Genomic DNA, 20,713 nt, shown 5'->3' with positions numbered 1-20,713 from the left:
AAAAGAAGCATGTCATTGCTCCCATTTGACAGTGTTTGTATGTGCCATGATAACTCTCACTTTCCATTTGGTGCTAGACACAGTGGCCAAAATTTTAGATGGAGTGTTTTATCTAAACAGGATTCTTGTCGGCAGCAGACTTATTGGCAATATTCTGCAATTGATGATCATTTGTGAACTAACGGCTGTCTGAAGACTATAAAAAATAACGTCAAATACACCCTCTACACATCTGGATCAGGTCAAGTGTGATGAAACACTAATGACTGAAGACTGGGTGAAAATTTACTAAATTCAAATAATTTTTAAAGAGTTTTCTTTTTAGAGAAAAATTAAGATCTGAAACACAAACTGAGAAAATGGGACATTTAGGTTTTCCTATAGTTTAATGCATTACAATTGTGAAATATTATGATTGAAGAAAAAACAATCAAGAACCTCTTTGAAAAAGCCTTTATCATTTAAATAACTTTTTAAGTAAAAACATGTAAATATTAAAATCAATTGTGCCTTCTCAATTTTTTCTGGTTTTCTATTTAAATGCAACAGTGAATATACTCGGGTTTTGGATGTTTATTTGACAAAGAATGACATTCTTTCTTTCTTTCTTTCTTTCTTTCTTTCTTTCTTTCTTTCTTTCCAATGTCTAGTCTAATTTGTCTAATTTCTGAAGCATAGTTTAAATTGATACAAATGAACAGAAATTGAACTGAGAGTGTTCTGTCACTACTTAACACTGATAATTTTTTTCATATTGTCTATATTATTTATTGTCATTGTATTATGTAAAATATCTGAGTAGATTATTTAAATATATATATCTTAAGGAATCTGAAAACGCATGGACACATCTGCTGGTGTATTTTAAACTTTTAGCATTTAGGTTTAATCAGTAAAATTACAGATGAACTATTAAACAATGGAAATAATTTGTCACAATCCTAAATTTACAATATAGTGCCGTAGCTTATGTATAGTGAATAAAATTTATAGAAATGCGCTTTTAAAACATGCTGAGCATCTGCTCACATTGATTCTAACAGTTGGTTGCATCAGCTTGTTTCAGTTCTGTAACGGGAGGGCTATTAAAACAAAAATCTGCTTCCTTTTCTTCTTTTTCAGGCTTCCTTGTTACTGTATGTATGTAAATACAACCAGGCAGCTTGTATCAAAGCAGCCAGGCAGGAGGAATTCCCTCTAAAGAAACAGACTCGCCCTGGATCAGCGCTTCTGAACAAAAATGGCTCCCATGCATCACCCATATGGGGCCCTCCATGCTGGATTCCCTGGCATTTACCGGATGTACATTATTTGCAAAGCTACAGTCCGTTCAGCAGTGTTTTTCTTTCACTGCCATCACACAAGCCCTGCAGTATACTTTCAGTGAAGGTTGGATTTTTTCAGTCACATTAATCAGGGATTCAGATTTGTACATTTTGTAACACATACTGAAGCAAGAATTAGCTTTGCAGGATAAGAAACTGCTTGTGCATTAGAGAGATTCAGTAGATTCTGGAGTTAATATGCCAAGTAGAGCATGCACTAATCAGCGGCAAAGCTCACATGCAGGAAAAAACAAATGATAAAACACAGCCGGAGGGTAATGATGACTTGTCACAGGGGCATACCAAGAAATTCTGTGCCATGTAACAGAATATTTGTTTGGTTTCCCATTCCTACTGAAACATCACTACCATTTATGTCAGAAAAATGACATCAGTAGTGTAATAACAGCAGGACTGATGTGGTTTTCATAGATTTTTTTACCCACACAGAAAACTCCCTCAGATATCAGAGCGCTGTTATTTAAGTGTTTAAAATCCTTTCTCACAGCTGAAAACCATTATTTAACTGAGAAAGTTGCTAATGCAGGTGAAATACCACCCCACACACAGACTCCAAAATCACTTTTTGCAAGGCTCAGCCTGTGACCAACAGTCTGTCAGTGCTTTCAGCAGGAAAAGACTAGAACAAGAGAACAAGCCTGACAACACCTTTTCAGACTGGACCAAGTGACTTGTGTCTATGGGGATTAAATTTGTGAACAGAGGCTCTATACACACACACACACACACACACACACAAAGTCCCATATACACACCCCATCGCCACGCCATGCCACAACACCTCTTTCTCAGCTGTAAGTATAAAACCACAATGACAGGAGCCTTGTCCGCTCTTGTCGAATTGTCACGCTGAAATGTTTACCTTTACATACAAATGGCCCGATGTCATGTTGTGTCACATAATGTTTCATGGACAAATAATGTGTCCCATTTCTCAATCCGCCCTGCAGCCCTTAAGCCTCCTTCTAACCTCTTACAGTCAGAACACTATGGCTGCAAAGACACTAACATAACTGTCGCCACAGTGAGGTGCCACTTTGAATTAAACCCAGAGGTAGAAGCTCAATCAACATGGTGACTCTGGATGTTTTAGCACCGACAAAGGTTAACACTTACAGTAAGTACTGCAAGCAAGTTGTTTTATTTTATTCTTTTTTATTTGGTTGCTCTGGTTGATGAAAATGTGGATTCAAAGTGACATCATGAGAGGAGCTGAACCTATGCTATTCAACTCATCCATAATTTGCTATAAGAGTAAGAGTTAGCAATATTATAAGCTTGAGTTGAATTTCCAGAGGTGGTTAATATAGCATTCTTCTGGGAAAAAAAAAAAAAAAAAGGTTACTAAGACCTTCAGGAAAAAGACACAAACTTGCAGTGATGAACAAAACAAAATAGAAAATAATAAAAGTTGTGCAATGCAACAAAAATTCAGTTATTCTAAAAAAGATAAATGCTAACATGTAATCTAAGAGGGTTTTTTGTCAACTATAATTTCTGAGGTAATTTTACTGTACTTGAGTTTACTTGAGATTCCATTTTTCCTCTATATTTTCAATCCATTCTGAGTGAAATATTGTATTTTTAACACTTATCCAGTTGCAAATAAATCAAGTTTTTCCATTTTACACAAATGATAAACATGGAAATATTAGCGTTTATAGATCAATCAACACAGCAGTATAAGCCGTTTAAAAGGAAGTCCATTTTAAACAAATTACACTATACAATTACATGTAATGAAACCATGAACTAAAATATGATAACTGGTATGAAATACTATGAGAAAATTCCCTTGTGCATATTGAAAGAACACTGAGAGGTTTGTAACATAATACTTGAATAATGGTTGTACATATTTAGTATTCTCAAGATGAATAAAACAGACTATAGGCATGACTTCAGCCTATGAGTGGATGAATTCTTCTTTGACAGTCCAATTCTCCTTATAGGATTTTAGACATTAATGAAAACACTACAACTCAGATGTTTCAGCTGCAGTCTTTCCCTTTAGTTTGAAGAGCTTAGTGACAGCCAAAGGTCCCAGTGAGAGCATCTCCTCCTGTGTTTACGTGTTTACTTATTGTTATAATCGTTCCTTTAGTTCTTCTGTCTCGCGCTTAATGCGATTCTTTCCGGTTCCGCTCGGTCAGATCGCGGGTCACAGATCCAACGACTCCCCCCTCCCCATATTAATTACATTAATTAGCACAGGGATGGAAAACAAACAGGAGATTATTAATATCTAAACTATGGCGAATTCTTTGAGGGGATCCTATGAGCAAAGCCAAATAAGGAGCGACAGCACGTGAGTCTGCCTGAGGCAATAACTGAACAGTAACCTGGTCCTAAAACTGACTCAGGCCTAAATACAGAAGATAGGCCCTGTTTATCCACATTTAGACCAGACTACTGTTACTAAAACAGGTCAAAGATTATGCAGTAGAAATACAAGTATTTATACTACGATATCATTTGTACTATTTGGCTTAAAATGAGCAGCAAAACAGATTTTTACCACAAGGTGATTAGTAACAGGACAGCTGTGCTATTATTTATTAAATAATAATAATAATAATAATAATAATAATAATAATAATAATAATAATGTGAAGTTTAGTAATAATGCGTTAATAGGCTATTAAGAGCACAATAAGTTCAGGCTATATAACTGGAAAAATTTAAATTTCACACTCAAATTAATAATCATAAAAGCGTAAGTTAGATATAAGCTATTAAACCTACAGACCCAAACCCTCAGCTACTAACAGGTCTTTACATTTTAATGTCTCATTGGAAGTTAAACTTAAAATGATCAGTACTGATGTGCTCAAATGGTAAGACGTACAGTATGTAGCCTACTGTCCGCTAACCCTTAACCTTGTTCTACAAAAAAAGTTGTACCAGTGATCGTTTATGATTTTGATTTTTTTTACATTTAATTTTCCCCTGAATGTTTTCCTAACTGTAAAGAGTAATGAATCAACACATAATCCAGTTGTCAATGAATACTTAAGTCTAAAAACATGTCTCTTTTATCAGTGACAAATAGTCTCAGTAAATGACTACAGCAAACTGTAATGTAATGGATTTTATATACTTTTATGTACATTGATGTATTCTGTCTTAAATTACAACTATTACGCATCCTGTAAGTTCACATCTGACATGAAGATCAAGAATAAATTAATTTCAGCTTCTAACTGATTTCTGGGTGCCTTTTCTGCGCCTGCCGGTCAGACTGGGCCCTCTTTTGCTCCTTTTTGTTTCTCCAAACATTACAATTTATGTTCGTATGTTGTGGGCGCGAGCCGAAGGTCAGGGTCGAAGTGTTGCAGCGCGAGGCGACATGCAAAGCAAAATGGGTCGATGTCTGCCGCTTTGTTCCGCACTCAATTGTCTCGGGGCGCGTGAACCCTGAGACCTGCAGTTGTCTGGAGAAAACCCACGGAGGTAAGGAAAGCACAGAAGACACACCACGGCTGTTTGGACTTTCACTTACAACCAAACCATTATCTTTTATACTTTACACCCTGCGGGATTTTATGACTTTGTGAATGTTTTTGTGTGAGTAAAACTCAAAATGATGGTCTCCATATCAATGCCCCCTTACTTCTTCTTCTTCTTTTTTTTTTTTTTTTTTTTTTAATTTATTAGTGGAAAGACCTATTTGTGCTATGTTTGTAAATATTTCCTGACAGTTTATCTGTAGTTAAATATCGCCACACAAAACCTTTTCCTGATTAATGACAAGTTTTTGACTTAAGCTTGTCTAAATAAAGTTGAACTCCATCTGAAAGCGTTGTTAGAATGAAGTATTATAATTTTTTCCCCCTAAAGAGTTTTAAACAGTTTTCAAAAACAGTACAAATTTTCCCACCACGCTGTTCAATAGTCTTACAGTCTTCTGTTAATAGGTCATTTGTATTTTTCGAACATAACAGGAAGTGATTTTTATTAAATATTTTTTGTCTGCTTGCGCAATTCACGGCTCGGTGTGTTTCTTTTAGTCTTGATAAGCAGGGGCCCTGAACTGCCCCTGAAGTGTATATATGGCTAAGTGGAGCAGAACCATCTCAGTTGCTCTAAAATGACTGTAAACGCGTATGTTGCGTGAATAAAACGGAAAAGACAAGATGAGAACACGTGTTCCTGAAATCTTGAATGTCATTGTTACGCCAGAGAATAAAGTTCTCGGTGAGAACTGAACAAAGCGTTGGGTATCGGTATGAGTGGAAATTTTCAGTTGGCAAATTAATATTCAAATTAAATGTTATGCGTTCACAGGTGTGTGTCTGCGAACAATCAGAGCTGAGGACCGGAACTATCCGTTACGAAAAGACTCACACATACACACACCTGCACGTAAGGGAGGGAGAACGAGAGGAGTGTGATCCTCAAGGTGGAGACGATCAAGTTGGAGCCATACGTCCTGACTTTGAGTCCGTGCGTAATGCGTAAAGAGCGCCGTGCGTAACAGGTGTATACTGACAGAGAAAGAGAGATTTGCCGGGAAACTTTACGCGCTGGTTTGAGCACCTGAAAAGGCAATCCGCAGATTTTTATTTGCAACTACAGTCAGTGCATCCTACACAAATGAAAACAGAGCACCCTACCCGGCATTACAACTATTTATGTAATATTACCTGCCAAATGTTTATAAGATTTGTCCCTGATGAGACGAGTCTACGTGAGAGAGAGAAGGAGAAAAAGGAAATACAGAGGCAGGGAGACAGGGGCGGGGGCGGGAAAGTTTAGTAAAGTGGAACTTGGTAACAGATGCGAGTGAGGGGGCGCGGCCCTGCAGGGAAGGGTGTTGTAAGTTGTGTTTATGTATGCGTGGCCGCGTGCGTGCATGTAAGCGCGTGTTAATGCGTGCATGTGTGCGCGTATGGCACTTGTGCATGCAAGCTCGTGCAGGAAAAGGAAAGGACATGGGCGCACATTGAGAGCGCGGCTCTTTTACTCGGCGTGATCATTTCACGCTTCCCCCCGAAGCCTTTTTTCCACCTAAAGCGTTTAGTTGCAGCTGACTGAACACTTGCAGGGAGTGCAATAGGGAGCGGAAGGGTCGAATTATTTCAACCTACAGCTCGCCCCAAAAGTACTGTAGGACGAAAAAAAAAAAAAAAAACAAGAGAGGGAGAGAGGAAAACAGTGCCAGTAAGTGAGGGAGAGAGAGAGAGGGAGAGGGAGACATAAGAAAAAAAGTTTTTGTTCTTTTCCTTTTTTCTCTCTCTCCATCGCCTCCCCCTGTTCCACCCGGGTACCATGGACCAGGGGCCCAAGAGTCCTGCACTGCGGCTTGGGAGAGCAGGTAGGGTCGCACCAGCTCAGTTGAGCCAAATTTCACTTTTAGAAGTAGATGTATTATCTGTTTTGAACCTGAAAACACATTCAGACATTTATGGTTGTTGATGGCTCTTCTAACAAAACTTTTATGCATATATTAGAACAGTTTTATAATGCTGTGAAGGCTCTGTTTTCAACTGTGCGTCCAGTCCACAGGAATTTGAGGCTCTACTAACTTTTAGAGAGTGGTCTTCTATGATGGCACAATAGGAAGAGCTCGAAGCAAACTTTATTAACTCAGTTGTCGAGGTTTTACAGACTAACAGCAGTTCAGTAACGTTGGTGGATACACGTGGACCAGCGACGAAAACTTTTGGAGTGAGGAGAATAAAATATTTTTAGCCACTGTTTCCAGAAACGTTTTTAAGCCGTTAAAAGATATTAAAAGTAGTGTCTAGACACATATTCATATCTTTGCTAAATTTTGCTACAGTTTTGTGTAAATTTTATCGTTGTTACAAGTTTTTTTTTTTTTTTTTGGTGTTTGTTTCTCAGCGCATCATTACCTGCGTGTTTAGGACCAATACAGCGAATACGCACGCACATTTTTGGAAAGTTTGGATTTTAATCTTCAGTTGGATATTTCTATCGGCATTTCTGAATGAGTGTTTGATGATGAATGACTGTGATTCAGCTGAACCTTTTTTATCTCTTAGATTGTGGTCCAGAAGTTAACGTTGCTCACCTTTTCGGGCCCAAATTCATCCAATAAAACAGGGCCGGAGTCATCTGCGTGTCTGTGTTAGTATATTCAACAGGTTCTCCTATTCATAAAACAGCAGGGTCTGGTACAGCAGTGGATCAGGCCATCGACCTTGTTATGGCACCCAATGGATATCACATCATTTCATACTGCTGCCCGCTGCGACTGCATTGATAAAACGTCGTTTTGTCGTTAAAAACTGGGGGCAGGTGATCAGCCTCTTTAGGGTATTTTGCATTGTGAAAAAAAAAAAAAATCAGCTTTATTGTTTCTTTGGAGACCCTGTAAGTGATGTATGCGTGGTGAATGATTTGGAAAGTTATGATAGAATATTTAAACAGAAAACTGACTGTGCTTAGTGAGATTTTCATGACATTCACAATATTCTGGCGAAGAAGGAGTATGTTCAGATAACGTCATGTTGTCACATAATAGCAATAAATTTGCAAGTGCCCAGCCTTCAGTGGAAATTCCTCATCAAATAGGCCTATGGTATGTAAGACAAATAATACCGCTTTAGCAGCCTTTTGTGGAGTGGGCCTAACCCCTGATAAATGCTGAAAGAACTGGGATTTGTTGCAATTGGATAATAACCTTTTAACCACAGAGGAAATCAGAGTTTAAAGGAGGCCCTCCCCTGTTGCTGTGTCAAGTCTTTGGGGCCCAGAGCCTATACCTACAGCCTCTCCATTTCCTCTCACTTTAAAATACGTGCAGGGGCTACAAAGGAGATCTGCGAGAATGAACGTGGATCTAATGAGACCCCCTTATTCCCGCCTTGCAGGTTGGCCGTGCGGAAAAGTGTGCAGGTCGGTTCCTTCCAATAAGCAGCGCCGCCATGTCAGTCTGACTGCAAGTGGGACAGTGGGTAGTTACTGACGTGAGATTATTATTCTACTAATGAGGAAAAATTAGACTCAGGTCACTTTTGGACCGCATACTATCAAAATCTTTGATCCTTGACCTCCTATGATTTTATCGGTTCTTAAAAAAGGTGCAAATGTGCCTCTCTCCGGGATAACAGTTTCTAAAAAAAAAAAAAAAAAAAAAAAAAGGAATTATATCCAAATTGTGGGAAAGGCACATATGTGGTCCTCACTCTGCGTCTCATTTGTGCAGGACTGTGCGTAAAAGCCATATGACGCCAGGTTCACTTTACGCAGTTTGTATTATGAGTTCGATCCATTTGACGCGCACTACAATCAGACCTGTGCAGAAGACGCACTGTGAGAGCGAGGCATCGGAGTAGAGGAAGGAAGGGAGGGGGGGAAGAAAGAAAGAGGAATGACCTCATATGGCATATAGCCTACATTCGTTCTGACCTCATGTGCCCCATCAAAAACACAAGACAGGATGTGATGTTATGACCAGGGTGGCCTTATATTCCCCCTGACAGGTGACAGACTGGTCTTCACTTGGGTTATCATCGCTCCAAATGACTACAAATACTCCATTTGATGAGGCCTGTGAGTGTGAGAGGCAGTCAGCGTGATTTACCTGTTCACTAGGCCACCCAGACGAGTTCCACCCCACAAGTCCTAGAAGGTTCACTCTCCAGTACATATATTTTATTTATTAGTTATGACTTTTATATTTCACAACCAAATGAAAACTTAAGAAGAGATACGGGAGCTTTCTCATTATGTTTACAGTCAGCGGGCGTGTAATAAACGAGCTGGTGGAGTTAACATGCGCTATTAATTTTTCATTGCTTTTTCGTTTCGAGACTCAGGCGCAAAAAGCAAAACAGCCGAGCTTTCATGGTGGATGGAGGGAAGGGAAGGAAAGGAGAGGATAGAAAGAGGGAACACTTAAACAACAACACAGCCTCCAATTTGCCTCCAAATGATTATCACAGCACAACCACATTCTTACTAATGTTTTAAAAAGTGCACACCCTCATCTTCTTCCTCCTCCTTCTCCTCCACCCTCCCACCCTCTCATTTCTAACACTGGAGAGGTAATGAAATATGGTAATGGATTTGGACCCCAGGATTAAAGTCGTCCTACCCTGATGGAAGTTTTCTCCAAATTTCAAACCCTAAAGCAACAACAATTTGTATACATGATTGATTGTGTTTGGATTTTTTAATTGCTTATGTATTTAATTTGCAAATCGGAGAGACAAGGGCGACGACTGCAATTTACTTCTGTGAGGAGAAAACGCTTGTGTCTATATCTCAATAAAAAAAAGACTTTGGCTGCGTGAGTAAAACGAGGAGAAATGAAAAGAACGAGAAAAATAATATAATAACAATAGTATTTTTTGGGGGAGATCTCAAGAACGTAATACCCTGCAAAGTCTTCCAAAATAGGCTATTTATTTATTTTTATTTATTTATTTATTTATTTATTCATTCATTCATTTATTAATTTCAACTGGAAAAATCATTTAGGCATGGAATCCAGACATTTCTCATTATAAAAAGATGCAGTTTATTCAGAAAGAAAAATAATTAGGGTTTTCTTTTCTTTCTTTTCTTCTTTTTTTCTAAACCAACCTGGTTTTGGTTCCAACTTTTATGCGACGCCCCAAAAGGTTGTAAAATGACATTTCCTCTGAGCACATCGCAGTGCGGTAACTTTACATGCTTTATTATTATTTTAGTTTATCACGAAAACAAAATCAATCTGATTTGTTGTCTGTCAGATTAGTACGAGGCCTGTTTCATGAATACTCAGTAAAGAGATGTGAAATATGAATGAGGATTAGGCTAGTGTGAATGTTTCGAGGTCTACTTTACTGTCAGTGGATTAACATGGAATCAGTGAAGATTTATGAAACCATATTGTTGAATACCTTGGGTAAGAAGTCTGAGTGGTTTTGAGTTTAGTTAGCAGAAGTAACACATATCCTGATGCTGATTTTGGATTTGGTGTTACGTGGTGACACATAGGCCTGCAGGATTTATGTTTTAATCTAGTTTGTGGCATATTTAGACTACCGTGAACACTGTTAAGTTGAAGTAAAGTTCCTGTTTGTGTTGCATTTGTGAGCGTGTGTAAGTGCATGTGCGTGTGGCAATAAAGCCCAAGGTTGAACGCCCCCTTGTGGTTCATCTTGTAAACGCCTACAGCCTCGGACAGAAAGGGGGAAAACCAAAAGAAAACCCAAAGCTCCCAGTTTTTGTAAGATAATTTCTAAATGGAAAACAATGACTAAAGGAAGCAGAACACATGTCTGCTGGTATAATGAGCACCGGAGAGTCTGACTGAGGCTGATGTTTGGATTTTGCAGCCGTCCTTTGGGTCATTATCTGTTCACACTCAGCCAGTTTACCAGTCCAAGGGTGCGAGTCCGGATGAGAGGCAAGAAACCAATAACGCAAAGCAAGAGATCAACTAAAAAGCAGATATTAAATACATTCAATATAATATAATATAATATAATATAATATAATATAATATAATATAATATAATATAATATAATATAATGCACTGACCTTTTCTGGATTAGATGCCTTGAGGTGCATCAAGCCTGTAACAGTTAAGAGGATGAAACTTAGAAAGCTGAATCAGTCAAAAATTGTGTGATTGTTTTTTAGCAGATTGAGTATATATATATATATATATATATATATATATATATATATATATATATATATATATATATATATATATAATGTTAAAAAGAGGCGTCACATGATTGTTTGTGTCCTGTCTAATCCAAGGGCTGGCTTGTATAAACACCGAGCAACTGAAATGATTAAATGTCTAGGAACATGAAGAAGGGAAATAACGCTTTTTAATTTGGCTCATGCTTTAGGCTATTTGTGTGGTTAATATTACAGGGGTGAGGCTTAGATATGCCCTCTCAAATCAGGTGGGACGAGTATGTATTGAATCCCTCAGTTTAGAGTGTAATGCGGAGCTCACCAATTGCATTTCATTAAACACGACATCGTTTGGATCCGCAATCAATTAGGTAATGAGTGGGAATGCATGTTTCATATGCTTTTTCTCAATCCTCCCCAAGCTAAAGATTTATAACATTGTGTCGAAACAGGGAAATTATGCAGCTCCAGTTGTTTTCATAGCACTTGACAGGTTTCACTCCTGTAGGCCTGGCAATGGAGGTGGTTTTAGGAGGAGAAAGGTTCAGGTTTTGGAGATGAATTTGACCTAAAAATTATGTCACTTAATGGCAGAGAAACTCAAAGTATTCAGCTGCTAGTTTAAATATTTGCCTATATTTTACTGACCAAAAAATACACAAATGGCCATTAAATGTTTGAGTTCCTTAGTATTCCCTAATTTATAAAACCTTGCTGCAACTAAGCCTCATTTTTAATACTCACTTAATTAGCTATTTAATATTGACATGAATAAATCGAGCGCAAATGGGTATGAAGGCATGAGGTTCTTTACTTCGTTAATTGAAATTAAACATATGATCATCTACTCCCCGAGCCCTGCGTCGCTCCGCCGAGCCTCCCCATTGGTCGATCAACAATACATGCGGGGCGTCATTGGCCCACGGGATTACCATCAACCAATCACAGAGTTCCCCCTCCCGTGCCTGTCTGGGGTTGGCGGTGACGTATCTCCAGCGCTCGTGTTGTGATTGGCTGGCTTTGCTCTGAGTGACGGGCAGGTGGCCGGCGCGTGTAGGTTAGGATTCCAGGGGGTTGGGAGCGCGGGCGCTGTCCGCACGAGAGCAGGTCCTGAAACGCGGCGTGCGCCTCCTTGGACGCAGGGCGCAGGCAGCTTTTCTCCGTTTAGTTCAATAAGCCTGTGTGTGTATATCTATATCGCGGCTCTGGCGGGGAAGATCACCCTCTGAACCTGGACGGGACTGTTTTCTCTTTTTCAAGGCAACAAAATTCGTCCTAAAAGTCACGCACAGAACCGGGAGTCCTGAACGTCTGCGCAGAGTCCTGGTCAGCAGAGACAGAGTGACCGAGAGCTGCCTTTCCTTCATACAAAGGGATAACAACTCTCAAATCTGCCTTAGCAGCTTACTCCATCCAGACAGTTGCTTTTTAACTGTCTGTTTTATATGTTTTTTTTTCTTTCTGATATAGTGGATATGAGACTTCAAGATGCGAGCACTCATCTGCTCTCAGTCGCTTTATTGATGGGAGATTACCAAGTGTTAATGTGAAGGTAACTACCGAGGACAACAACAATGTGCAGCCAGTAACCTGGAAGAAGAAAACAAACCCACTCGTGGATCTGTAACGAATATTTTAATTTTTGCAAGTGTTTTGTTTTTTTTTTTGTTTTTTTCTCATTTTATTTTGCATTTTTAAATCAAACAGACTGAGTGGAGAAAGTTTATGCAGCCTCCTCTGGTTTAGTAACAGTTCAGGGGTCACGACCAGCGGACCAAGAAAAGAAAGAGAATAGAAAATAAGGGAGGAAAAGGCGACTTCTTCTGCTCTTCATGTTTTTTGAGAAGTTTTTCATTTGTGCTCTCTCAGACTGAGGTGACTCAGTTTAGAAGAGTGGCTGAAGGAATGAGCGCTACTGCTGTGGTTTCCCTCCTCTGGGTTTGGAGACGCCAGAACAGACCCACTGTGGTGTCCCGTCTCCATGAGGGGGGAGCCAGTGTCTGATCCATATTTTTGAAACCATTTTTTTCTTTTGCTTCCGCATCTAAAACTCCTGTTTTCTATATAAAGGCTCCACGTTTATACAAATATATTTTTTGCTATATTTAATATTCTCTGGAGTCAAATTGGCCGCAGCTCGTCTCATTTTATCAGTCAATTAAAGTTTTCTTTTTTTATTTGAAAAAAAAAAAAAAAACAAAAAAAAAAAAAAAAAACAGCCTCTTTCTCTGAGGGGAGCTGATCCTGTTTTCCATTCATTGGAAGTCACGGTCTGTCAGTCGTGGCGGACTGAAGCTGGGTGTCCGGTGGCATTTTCAAGACCTTCAAGACCGCAGGGCCCTTCAGTCCCACTTTACCAATGGAGATTCATTGTAAGCACGACCCGTTCGCGGCAATGCACAGTAAGTTTAACATGTTTATAGTTACCTTCATCTGCATGTTCTCATCTGCCCTGAACCAACCCCCGCATCCCCAGGTCTGAACGGAGTAGTTGCGTGTCCAGCTGCATCATTAACTCCAAAACTATCACTTGAGAATTAAAAAGTTGTTTATGTAGTTATTTTTACCCGAAAGGCCAACAAAAACCGAACGATAATGATACTAAAATCATAGCGCTCGCAAGTACAAGTCAACTCTTATTGAAACATTTCAATATTGCGTTGAAGGAAAAACAAAACAAAACAAAACAAAAACAAAAAAAAAAAAAACAAAAAACAGAAAAATCTTCAGCTTAGGTGGAAACTGCGCACTTTGGAAACGTGACATGCAAGTGAATTATAGTGGCAAAGATTTTTTTTTTAAACAAATATTTATTAGATTACTCTACCACTGACTTCTTAATTTTTGGGTGCTTAAATTCGATACTTGGAAATTCTTAGAACAAAAATGTCCAACTTCACAGTTTTTGTTAGTAAAAATTTCCTTAGTAAAACTAAATGACTGTTTTAGGCTTCACTAAATACATTTAATTAATTAAACTGATCACGGATAATATTGAGTGTTGAGGTATTTTTTTTTGTTTTCACAATGAAATGTGTTGTTATGCAGGTTGTGTGGGCCTTTAGATTTTTATTGTATTTGTTGGAGCCTTGTGTGAGACGGTTTGCTCCGTTTTTCCCTTTGAAGGAAAGAGGAGGGGGTGCAAGGGTCAGAGAGAGAGAGAGAGAGAGAGAGAGAGAGAGAGAGAGAGAGAGAGAGAGAGAAAGAGAGAGAGAGAGAGAGAGAGAGAGAGAGAGAGAGAGAGAAAGAGAGAGACCCGGGCTAACAAAGCATGACTAAAAGCTGAACTTGATCCACAAACAGTGCAGCGGTTGTGCACATAACTGGGTTAGGCAGACGTACAGTGCACATCACACGCGCACAGGTGCGACTGGAGGTCTGCTCAGGTCTTCAAATAATATCAAGGCATGACTTTGTTGACCCCCGACAGGGAAATTCTCCTTTGAGTGTCCAGAGCACGGTCTTGCACAGGGACTCTTCAGCAGAGCAGGTGCATCGTGGGATATGGGGGACAACTTGGTCACTGACTCGTGACATGGCGGGCCCAGCTTTGTTATTAAGGCTATGTGCGTTTCCTCTTTTTCATCCAAACATACCACGTCTTGTACACAAGTGAAATATCCTTGTTAACAATCACAGCTTATTAAATATATTAGATAATGAACAAATGAATAAACGTCAGGGGTAATTACACAGCAACTCCAAACAACCCGGCGAAATAAATTCCTACATTTATTATTTACATTTTCTGCATTATTTGCAGTTATTGACAGTTCCAAAGTTTTGCTTTCACTGAGGTTAAACAACGCCAAATAAAGATGAAACAAAAAACTTTAAGTGTCAAGCCGTGAAACAAATTAATTTAGAGCGTTTTCTCAAAAAAAAAAAAAAAAAAAAATGCAGCTGCATCATTGTAAAGATGAGGTTTCTAAATGAGAATTTACGCAAATTGCGTGGTGAATCAGCATGATATATTTCTCCTCTGCACTTAAAAGCCAAATAAAGCGTCCTGCAGTCATTTCAGCGTATAATAGATTATGCATTATATATTTTATTGCAATTTAGTCCCGGGAAGAACCCGTGTTGTGTGACTGACAGAGGTTCCCACGGTGCGTTATCCTGCAGGATTAAAGAAGCTGCACACACACATCCAAAAGCTAGAACGAATCATGTTTCCACTTCCTGGCCGTTTCCCCAAAACCAATGATCCGCGGTGGTGACGGTAACAGCGCAGCTAAAGTTATATATGTCAAAGCCCGGAGACGCTTTAAAACGATTACACCTAAAAAATGTCAAAGGTGGAGAGAATAGGAGGTTGGGATGAATCGGCTGTGACGCGTGGAAATATTGTTGGGTGAGTGTGGTGTGCTGTGTGTCTGTCAGTGTGTGTGTGTGTGTGTGTGTGTGTGAGAGAGAGAGAGAGAAAGAGAGAGGGAGAGAGAGGGAGAGAGAGAGAGAGAGAGAGTGTGTGTGTGTGTGTGTGTGTGTGTGGGGAGGGGGGGGGGGGGGGTAACAAGTTGATAAAATAAACTTCACTGCTGTTGGCTCCTATAATAACTTTTACTTTCAATGCCGAAATACAACGCCATTTCGGTTGTTTAACTTTTGTAATTTTTTTTTTTTTTTTAATTTTTTAAATAAAAAAATTAATTATGTTTGATTTAGGAGATGTCAGCTGCTGCCTATTGTATTTCATTTCAAAATTTCGGAACTTGCACCAAGTTGATCGATTTATTTATTTATTGGGTGATTAGTTCAACTAAATTTCAGATGACGATTCCATTCGTTATATTCGTTAGTTTTACAGTTCAATGAATCAAAAAAAACTTAAAATAGTTCAGCCCTAAAGCTCTTGGTTGTGACTTCGCTGAAATCCGGGTTGTATTTTTCCACCATGTGGACTAATATATGTCAGCGATGTTTTAAAAAATCTATAGGCTACCAGGTAATTGTGATGATAATGAGCTGAATGTCATAATAACATATTGTAATGTTAATGGTGGTATGCTGACTATAAAACAGGCAAGACCAAGGCCTACCTTGGTCAATGACTTGTGAGATAGTCAATATAAATTAAAATAAAATGAAATAAAGATAGAACAAAATACATAAATTGTAGATAAACAGTTACTCAAACTACTTTTGCCCACTTCTATTTGACAGATTTCTGAGTAACATTATTATTATTATGATTATTTTTATTATTTTATATATATTTTTTAATTTTAATATTGGCTTTACACAGCCTTTTACCAATCAAATGTCTCCCATGTGGATCTCTTAACAGACCATGTTGACAGACATGCAAGAACTGCAGATAATTTATTTTGTTTATTGACAAGTTACATTGAGTCACTCTTCCTTGGCTTAATATTAATTATTCCACTGAAAAGCTCTCTAAAGCATATACATCCAAAACGCCTGCCTGGCACATCTCACAGATCTATTGAGTGTTTGCTCAAGGAAATTTGCCTCATCTGTATTCTCTCAGGCAACTTTCCAAGCAGCTTTTCACCCAAAAGTAATTTCTAGCTCCTCTTTTTTAAGAGGAAAAAAAATTGAGAGAGAAAACCGGTGGCGTTGTGTTGCGATTTCTCTTTTGCTTTATTTTTGAGTCGTCAGGCCGTGACGAGGCAGATGAGAGAAAGAGAGATAGAGAGGAAGAGGTGGACAGAGAAAAGAAGACAGAGGGACATAGAGGAATGTAGAGACAGGGAGAGGAAGGGAGAGACACAGAGCCTAATGGACCTTATTTTCTGGATGGGGAACTGCGAATATATTTTGCTTTATCTCTGTATTTTTTCCTCTTGGAAACAGTGAATCAATCAAACATTTAAGCAGGTGCTGGGCTCTTAAGTCAGCTCCTATAAAGCGAAATAAATAAAATACAACTGGGATGCATAATGACCCCTAGTCCCCTGGCTGTGTCTGTCCCTCTGATTCTTTTTTTCTTCAGGATGAAAATGAAACTGCTGTCACTGCCAACTGTTTCCCCCCGGGAGACTGTAGGTTCAGCTTAAAGAACAGAAAAGCCAACACTCTAATTTGGCAAAATCTTTGTATCTGTTTTGCAGTTTTTGCTAATTGAATATCTGGCAGTAATTTGTTTGGTCAGCGTGATGAATTGCAGGACCTCTGTCCCTATACTCACACAGCTGTGAGGAGATATTAATAGTAAATTACTACTTTATAGGTGTAAAGCAGGTAAGATTCCCCCAAAATGCAAGGCAATTTAGATTTAAAGCATTCCTTTGGGTTACACTGATAACACCTTCAACATCAAATTTAGTCTTTGCAATATTCCCAGCTGTACCTAATGCCTAATATAAGTGCTACCTGTGTAAATACATGGCATATAGCTTTTGGAATGAGAACTTATATCACTCATTCAAGGAATTTTATGTGACAGCGGACGATAATCAAATGCTTTTATAGAAAGTGTACGTTTTTACGTTCATCCATATCAGTATTTATAGGCTTGGAAAATAAATTTCAAACACATAATCCTTATAGCCTACCCCAAGAATGGTGAGAGCCTCGACACCTAATGCCAACAGTAAATACACAGATAAGTGAATAAATAGTTATCTGGAGGTTTTTGTAGGTCACAGTCATTCCTTTCCATCTCTTTACAAAGCACGGCGTATTTCATGCCATGGCCCAGATAGGAAGGGTGAAAGGAACCATTTCATTTACTCTTATCTGTGGAAGAGCCAGAGAGAGAGAGAGAGAGAGAGTCTTCTCTTCAGGTACCTGTGGTGAGGAAGACGCAGCACAGTAGGCTTCTACAAACGGGCCTGCAGAAACTGGGCTTTCATTCACCACACCAAGCAGGAAAGGTTTCAGGAAATAATAATAATAGGAGGAGGGAGAAATAACGTCTTTGTACATTTATACAAAGCATTCAGAGAGAGCACAAGAGGACTTGAATTTGTCCATGTAGGTCACTGGGATGTGTGTGTGTGGACATTCCAGTACTTAGTGGGATGTTATAGAGTAACACATTTTCTCAAAATCTCAGGAATCAGTCACTGCAACTTAGTGGGAAAAAAATGACAGACAACTAAAGGCTGTAAGAGGATGGCCAGCGATGGCAGATGGAAGCTCCCATCACCCAAAGGTTTTTACCCCATCACAAAAACCAAGAAACACAAGAAAGCGAGCACAGTTAACAACAAAACAATGATATTTAAACAGCTGATAAGCAATAAAAGTGGTTTGATTACATTACGAATCCTTTGGAAGTGCATTCAAACCAGCTCTGCCCTTTATTCTTGTAGAATTGTATTTATATGTTTCACTGACACCAACGCTCAAACCTCAAAAACATTAGAAAATCTGTACATCATGCACCCTTTACTGACCGGTATGAATTATTTATTTACTTTTTGAAAATATAATTTCTATTTAAATAGCTAATAAACCATAAAACAGAGCTGTGGTTTAGTGACCAACGATACAAAAAATGACAGCAACGAAAATGTGAAAAATAAAATATTTTTAAAGAACTTTCTAAGACATTTCAGATGAACTTGCAGCTGCTTTTGAGGCCAACTCTGCTGTTCATTTTTATTAAGTTGTGTCTGTACGCTTCATTGACACCAGACTCAAAACCAAAGAATGGCAAGAAATCAGCAAATCATGCACCCTTTACTACCAGTATCAGTTATTTATTTAAAATTATTTGTTATTTTTGTGTAATAGTCTGATAAATGATAAGAGTGTTTTGTTTAGATCCCAGAATTGCTACAGGAACTAAAATGTGCTTTCAAAGATTCAGTTTCATAAGACCTATAATCTGCCTTTAAATCCAACTCTCATGTCATTTTATGCTGCAGAGATGTATCTTTATGCTCCATTGAAACCAAACTCAAAAACTGGGAATAAAAAAACCCCTCATGAACATCAACAACTCAGATGACAGATATTATTTATTTATTTATTTCATGTCTGACAGCTGATAAACCACTAAAGCTCCTTGTCCAAAATTGCAACAAATAACCTAAACTCAAAAGAGAAGATCTACGTATTTCATGGTGCATTCTGAGACTTTTCATAGATGACGTATCAGCTGTTTTTGAGTTCAACTCAACTGCCATTAATCAGCATAGTTTAACTGAGATATGCTATATCAGTCAAGTGTTTAATCACAACTAATGTTATTTCATTTGTCTCCTTTCCCAGTAGAAATATTAAAGGACACGGTGAAATATCACTACTTTTTGTAAGGCTATTATTTCTCTGTTTTAGAAGAATCAGTGCCTCCACAGTCACTTTGAGACATCACAACATTTATTTTAATTTTGCAAATTGTTCTTTTGGCAGAAACAAATTCCACACATAAAACTGATTAGATTATGACGTCTGTAAAGTTCATACTGGTTGTTACATTTCATGCCATTTAGACGTCCAGCCTCGGTAAAGCACAGCTCACACTGGCAATGCATAAATAGATGTGACTGTCTCTATATTGCTGTCTTTTGTAAAGAGCAATTGCTTTTTAAATTGTGCTGTCTGCAGCAGGCATCTGCATAATGAGCCTTCTTCTAGCTCAAAAAATAAAATAGTAAGAAAGAGAGTGACTCATTTGGAAATAGCTCAGTTTGGTTTCAGAGAATGAGAGCCTTTAGACCACACATTTCTGTATTTATCCTGTATGTGTGTATCTATTTATATTTAAGCTGGAGGAAGCTGTGTTTGTGTTTATTTTGTGCTGATGGAGAAAAGAAGAAGACAGGGGGACAGGTTTAGGGGACAGCTTTGTGTTTTAGGGGGTATCCCTGCTGGGGTAATGTGTTTAAAATCTATTACCCCCACAGCTAGGATTAGTGTGTGTGTGTGTTTCCCCTACAGACGTAATCACTATGGTAATACAAAAAGCCATGCAGTGGATTATGTGGTAGAGAAATTCTTGATTTATGCTCTGCCTTTGGTGAGATATATGTACGTATACAGTATAGTTACACCACTGTAGAAGAGAGAGAGACACAGACCTTCTTTCCCGAATGGTCATCACAGGTGCTGATTGACTCATATGTGGTTAATTCAGAGAAATGAGCACTGTTGCTTCAAAGTACAAAGCTGCTGAGTTCACTGGAGCTTTCCAGTGCATAGTTTGTCTTGTGACACACGGCTGATCAGTCAAGCAATAAACGTGCTATGATTTATCCATACATACCAAACCCATACATTTCTGGGCTTTTTTTTTTGGGGGGGGTTTATTTGATATTGGACAAGGCAGAAAACACACATTGGAGGGGGGAGAGAGGGGCAAAGATCAAACTTTGGATGTACAGTAGTCTGTTACCCACTATTCTATTCTATTCTATGAATTCTGTCATTGTAGTCGTAGCAGCAGCAGTATTCTTCTCATACTGTTATCCCTCAGGGGGAATATTAGCAGTATCTTTCAGTAAGGGGCCGGGGCCAGGCCTTGGTCAATAATTAATTGAAATCCCTTCATTTACTTGCAGTGTTAGCTTAGTCTGCCCTGGGTGAAAATGGGCAAAGATTGCACTTTGGAATAGTCCAACTGGTAATATTATGCTGAACAAGATAAATCAGTGGCAGAAAGGAAATCAGATGTGTTTGAGTTAGTGAAGTGACTCCAGCCAAGGGCAGGAGCTTTGGTAAAAATAAAACAAAGCCCCAACAGTGGAGATCTGTTAACTTTGCATATAATTAAGTAGGTTTTATGGAGTTTACAGCATCAGATTATTGGCATCTTATACCTGGCTACAGGTGAACCAAAGATAGA

General features: G+C 38.7%; 1 protein-coding gene across 2 annotated transcripts in view; it reads left to right on the top strand.

Moving 5' to 3' along the window:
- The first annotated feature begins 6,501 nt into the window (after window positions 1–6,501).
- The window catches only part of pax5 (paired box 5), a 56,440-nt gene continuing 42,228 nt past the window's right edge, over window positions 6,502–20,713 (top strand). For both annotated transcript variants that reach the window (XM_030148048.1, XM_030148043.1), the window contains exon 1: window positions 6,502–6,663. In XM_030148048.1, coding sequence (XP_030003908.1) covers window positions 6,618–6,663 — 46 coding nt within the window. In that variant the 5' untranslated portion in view covers window positions 6,502–6,617. The remainder of the gene's footprint in view (window positions 6,664–20,713) is intronic.

This window comes from Sphaeramia orbicularis, chromosome 1, assembly GCF_902148855.1.
Source record: "Sphaeramia orbicularis chromosome 1, fSphaOr1.1, whole genome shotgun sequence".
Taxonomy (NCBI): Eukaryota; Metazoa; Chordata; class Actinopteri; order Kurtiformes; family Apogonidae; genus Sphaeramia; species Sphaeramia orbicularis.
The sequence above is the reverse complement of the archived record's forward strand: the minus strand, read 5'-3'. Positions and strand labels throughout refer to the sequence as shown.